The 6,079-nt window shown below is 39.0% G+C and overlaps 1 protein-coding gene across 1 annotated transcript; it reads left to right on the top strand.

The window, feature by feature from the left end:
* The first annotated feature begins 1,473 nt into the window (after positions 1-1,473).
* On the top strand, positions 1,474-2,614 carry LOC102891675 (olfactory receptor 226). Its single transcript, XM_006907164.1, has one exon. It carries the CDS (start codon positions 1,542-1,544, stop codon positions 2,523-2,525), a length of 984 nt encoding a protein of 327 aa, XP_006907226.1. The 5' UTR covers positions 1,474-1,541; the 3' UTR covers positions 2,526-2,614.
* The last annotated feature ends 3,465 nt before the right edge of the window (positions 2,615-6,079 follow it).

The following is a 6,079-nucleotide window of genomic DNA, read 5'->3' as shown; positions in this document are numbered from 1 at the left end:
TTAAACAAGTATGTCATTAGACTAGGTGGCTTTAGTGCTGGTAGCCTACGTATGTAAGCAAACCAAAACTCAAGCCAGAGTTTACTGTAAATGCATTCATATATGAGAAAACTAAATTTAAAAACAACTAGTCACAAACAGCCAGCTAGGCCTTTCCAAAAAGGCAACCAGTTAAGCTATAACCTCTCACAGTTTAATACTGCCTGATTTGAATTGATGTTTCCTCAAATAAACTCTTAAAAATTTTAATGTGCCTCAGTTCAGTTTTTTTTAATCAGGCATGCTTCTTCCCCCAAGAATGTGTTTTACTTTCTATCTATCTATCTATCTATCTATCTATCTATCTATCTATCTATCTATCTATCTACTTATTTATCTATCTATTTATTTATTTTTCTTAAAGTTAACTTTATTGGGTGACTTTGGTTAATAAAATTATACAGGCTTCAAATGGACAATTCACTAATACATCTGTATACCGCATTGTGTGGAGATAAGGGTAAAGGAGGTCAAATATATGGTGATGGAAGGAGATTTGACTTTGGGTGGTGAACACACAATGCAATATTCAGTTTAGCTTTTAACAGTACTAAAAAGGTGTATTACTCTCATTCCAAAAGAGAACAACTTTCAGAACCATTGGGATTCTCAGTTCTCCTGCCATCCAGAATCCTCTTCCTAATATGATTGTCAAATGGGGCCCAGGTCCTCCTCTGAAGTATTAGGTTATGCAGGACTTTCATTCGATAGCTGCTGACCTTTTGGGGCTCACTTTGTACTCTCAAAGGAAGAAACTGCTTTCCTAGATGAGCCTCAAAGATTCCTTCTCTTGGATGTAAATCCAGGATGTCTCTTACTGTCCATACTTCATGTTGCCTGAATACTTAGGAATCTCTGAGATCCTGACTTCCTGGTTCTACCTCTTGCTATCTACATGACCTGGAACAAGTCATTTAACTATGACTCATTTTTCTTTGATGTTAAGTGGGGTTTAATGGCACTTTTTCAAGGTTCTTTTGAAGGTTAAGTGATTTAATATCTGCAAATTTTTTAGAAAAATGCTGGTACTAATAACACATAGCAAATACTCACTTGTGTAATGTATTATTGTTCCTTCATGATGTAACTTAGTTCCTCAAAACAAAGTCACAATCCAGCTCAGAAACAACCTTTCATGTTAGGGCAGCTCAGATTCTCTTCCTGATTCTCTGTCCTTCAGGGAAAAACTAGTATCATCTTTACTTCAGGGAAAAACTAGTATCATCTTTACTTGGTGCTTATCAATACATGCTTCTCCAAATGCCAGAACAGACTCCTATCCTATCTCAAACGCAAAGCTACTTATTCTTGTCCACTATTGTCTTAGCTCTTTCCCAGATTACAGAAGAGAACAGTGGCCTCAGATCGGTGATGAATTGTATGTACTACATACATTGCATCCTACCAATATAAACACACCAAGAGAAAGGCTGGAGACTTGCTGCTGCCTCCAGAAGACACTCTACTCTCTCTCCTGAAGATCTGTGGGCAAGACCGACCCCATGGAGAGAAAAAACCAGAGTGGGAGAGTAAGTGAGTTTGTGTTGCTGGGCTTCCCAGCTCCTGTGCCACTGCGGACACTAATGTTTGCCCTTTCTCTGTTGGCCTATGTGTTGGTGCTAACTGAGAACACACTCATCATTATGGCAATTAGGAACCACCCCACCCTCCACAAACCCATGTACTTCTTTCTGGCTAATATGTCCTTCCTGGAGATCTGGTATGTTACTGTCACTATTCCCAAGATGCTAGCTGGCTTTGTTGGGTCCAAACAGGGCCATGGACAGCTAATCTCCTTTGAGGGCTGCATGACACAACTCTACTTCTTCCTGGGTCTTGGCTGCACTGAGTGTGTCCTTCTCGCTGTTATGGCCTATGATCGTTATGTGGCCATCTGCCATCCTCTCCACTACCCTATCATCGTCAGTGGCCGGCTGTGTGTGCAGCTGGCAGCCAGCTCCTGGGCTGGAGGTTTTGGCATCTCCATGATCAAAGTTTTTCTCATTTCTCGTCTCTCTTACTGTGGCCCCAACATCATCAACCACTTTTTCTGTGATGTCTCCCCATTGCTCAACCTTTCATGCACTGACATGTCGACAGCAGAGCTTACAGATTTTGTCTTAGCCATTTTTATCCTTCTAGGGCCACTCTCTGTTACTGGAGCCTCCTATGTGGCCATCACAGGTGCTGTGATGCGCATTCCCTCAGCCACTGGGCGCCATAAAGCCTTTTCCACCTGTGCCTCTCACCTCACTGTTGTGGTCATTTTCTATGCAGCCAGCATCTTTATCTATGCTCGGCCAAAGGCACTCTCAGCTTTTGACACCAACAAGCTAGTCTCTGTCCTCTATGCTGTCATTGTACCTTTGCTCAACCCCATCATTTACTGCTTGCGCAACCAAGAGGTCAAGAGAGCCCTACGCCATACTCTGCACTTGTACCAGGGCCAGGATGCTAAGCCCGGGAAAGCTAGCAGAGATGGGTAGAATGGAGGTGTTGTCTTAGAAAATGTTCTTAAACTTGGGATCTATGTCTTCCATGAAGTCCAGAGCAGTTTTTAGGGTATAATTAGGGACTAGAGTTTCAAAGACACCTCCAAGAAACTAGTTCTAGAGAAAGAACAGGGATCGATTGCAAGCTAGCAGCTAGCATCTGAATTTCTATATAATTTACATGGAGCAGGTTCATGAATCATGCATCCTGATGAGGTAGAAAGTGTTGACACTGAGCAGAATGCATGATTACACTTCAATATTTAAACAAGTAAACAAATGCAGAACTGGCCTCTCTCTACATGGCCTTTCCTGGGTTTGCCCTTGGTTTTAGTTTGAGGCAGAAGGTATAGCAAAGGGAAGCAAAAAGATGAAGCCATTCGAGGAAGCATAGGCTTCATTATGGAAAGCATCAGAGGACTCTGGATGAGTTCTTTTCTACCCATAGGCCACCGACTACAGCCTATGAAGTAACAGGGCCCAGGAGGTGATCATTCTAGTGTGAGTTACAAGGCATGGAGATAGGAAAATGTGAATTTTTGTTTTGGCAGCATATCACCTCCTGGACTACAGAGGTTTTAGCTTCATTCCTGATTTACTGAGGTCAGTGCACACATTGAACTAGTGACTGAGTGCAGTTGTTTATTTAATCTTCTGTCTTCCTAATTAGATTGTAAGCTCCACGGAGACAAGAATCACATTTGCTTAGTCATCATTTTATTACCATGACCCAGAACAATGTCTAGCATATGGTGGCTATGAAGAAACATAATGAATGAATATAATTTGGAGCCATGTAGGCAAGGCATGAGTTTTGCGGATATAGATGGGATTGGCAGGTGCAAGAAATAAACCCTCATGTTTCACTTGAGTATGGAGAGGTACAAATTGGCCTAGCCTTGCTGAGAGGAAATTTGGCAACATGTGTCACAAATACTAAAAATATTGAAAACATTCTGATTCAGAAAATTTGCATACATAGACATATAATTTATAAACTATTAATTGTTTAACCAATCCTCTATTTGTAGAAGTTTAGCATACGCTTGTGTTTCTCTTACTATAAATAAAATGCACTGACATGTTCTTTCTAGTACCCGGTCATCATGACCACAGGTTATTGTGTGCAGTTGGTGGCTTTCTCCTATATGACTGGTTTCACGAGCACTGTAATCAAGGTCTATTTCATTTCATATGTCACCTTCTATGGCTCCAATGTCATGAACCGCTTTTTCTGTGACATTTCACCAATTGCCAACTGGTCTGCAAAGACATGTCCACAACTGAGCTACTGGACTTTGCTTTGGCTACTGTCATTCTTGTCTTCCCTCTCATCATTACTGTCCTCTCCCATATCTACATTGTCTCCACCATTCTGCTTATAACCTCCACCCAGGGAAGAAAGAAAGCCTTCTCCACCTGTGCATCCCACCTCACTGTAACCATAATTTATTGCACAGCCATGATTGTTATGTATGTTTAATCCAGAGCTTTTGCATTATTTAATTTACATCAACCTCAGCTGTGTATGAAGTCCTCACACACATGCTAAATCCCTTCATCTACTATCTTAAGAACCAGGAAGTCAGATGCTATCATAAAGACCGTGGGGGTTGGCCAGAGCCTTCTGCTCACCCAAGCCTCGCTGCTTGAGGATAAAATGTTGTCCCAACAAAGATGTCATTCCCATGACACTTATCATAAATCTGCATACTAGCTTGCTTTATAATCTGAATTCTTAAAGTAAGCACACAATGGGAAGAAGAGAAAAAAGGAAAAATCGAAACATGACGCATTACGTATTACTTAGTCTTGAACTATATTTAACACATATTGTATATATTTAATCAGTATCTGAAATGAGAGTAATAATAATAAATGTTAACATATAAAGTGGTGTTATTAACTTTTGACAGGTAATAAACTACTTTATTCTCATAACACCTCTTTGAGTTAGTTATGATTAGTTACCCGATTTTACAGATCAGAAAACTGATTCATGCGAAGAGAGGTTAAATAAGCTGTCCAAGATGCACACTTAATAAATGCGAAAGCCATTATTTGAAACCAAGGAGTCTAGCTTTGCAACACTCTGAACTAGATCCTCTGTATATCTAAGAGTCTGTGACAATAGCTGTAGGGATACATTAGTTAACAAACACTGATGCCTGGAAGGAACAAGCAATCTAGTCAGTAAGTTACGTGTAGATGTGATAAGTGTTAATGGTGTGGTGGTGGCAGTGGTGGTAGTGATGGCAGTGACAGTGCTATTTTTACTGATGATGGAATCCCATTGATATTAAAATTAACGTTGATCATGTCCCAGTCCTCTACCAATTTTAGCCTCCTTCCAGGACTGTAAGAGCTCATTTCTCCTTATAGGCGTGAGATCAATAGTTTCATGAAAGATGAAAGAACCAGTATTACTGCAGCTTTTGCGGTTGACAACTTTTGCGCTCTTGGATCCTTGTGGCTTTTCTATGCTATATTGTTATTGTTATCAGCAAACTAATGGAACACCATTACCTCAGTATCTGCCCTCAATACACCAATAGAACATACATGCTATATACAAATCAGGTGAAAAACAAATATAAAATTTCCTAAGACAAATGTGAGTGTTAGATATCATTGGGAGACCTGCTGACCAGATAAGGAAATGTAGTGTACCAGGGAGAATTCTACAATATTCATCAAACTGAGATTAAAATATGAGAGGAATAATAAGAAAGTGGTAGCGTGACTCTATATGCTGCCCATTTTAAGTGGGAGTCTAAAATTGGTCTCCTATTTTTGACCTAAGCTCCCTTCAATTTTTTTCAACATCATTGAACTAATCTTTCCTATACATTGCTCTTGTAATGTTACTCTACTACTGAAGAATTCTCAATTTCAATTAAATAGGACCTACTCATTTGATTCATTATTATTTTTATTTTGGAATCATTCTAGCATTTACCAACTCGACCTTGATTTTTGCTGATCTTCAATATGAAACATCCATTCTGATAATATTAGTCACCTTAATGTACTTAATAATTACATTATACTATTTCTTATCTTGCTTAACTTCATTTACTCATTCATTCATTCATTCATAGTTTTTGTGCCCTTATCCCTTGCCAAGCACTATAATAGCCTATGAGAATATAACAGTCAACATCAACAACAACAAATAGTTACAGATCCTTTCTTTATCCCCACACCTATCAGGAAGAAATTCTCTCTTGCAGTACTTAACTTTTTCAGTGTGACAATATCTTGATTACAATACTCTTCCAGACTCCACCTTATACTGATAATGATTCAAGTACACATATTATTTCTCATACTGAATTGTACGTTGCTTTTCTCATAGACATCTCTTTATTATTCTCAGTTACTAAAAATTATTTCTACTTATTATGTATTCTATGGTCAATAGATATTTATATGTTGAATAAATCCCCATCTGAATGTATGTCATACTTTCAATTGATAGCCACAATGCCCATATCTTCCAAATTTGGGGGCATAGTTCCCATTTAAAATATTCTGTTTTCTCTAAC

The sequence above is a fragment of the Pteropus alecto genome, unplaced genomic scaffold, assembly GCF_000325575.1.
Source record: "Pteropus alecto unplaced genomic scaffold, ASM32557v1 scaffold2382, whole genome shotgun sequence".
Classification (NCBI taxonomy): Eukaryota; Metazoa; Chordata; class Mammalia; order Chiroptera; family Pteropodidae; genus Pteropus; species Pteropus alecto.
The sequence above is the reverse complement of the archived record's forward strand: the minus strand, read 5'-3'. Positions and strand labels throughout refer to the sequence as shown.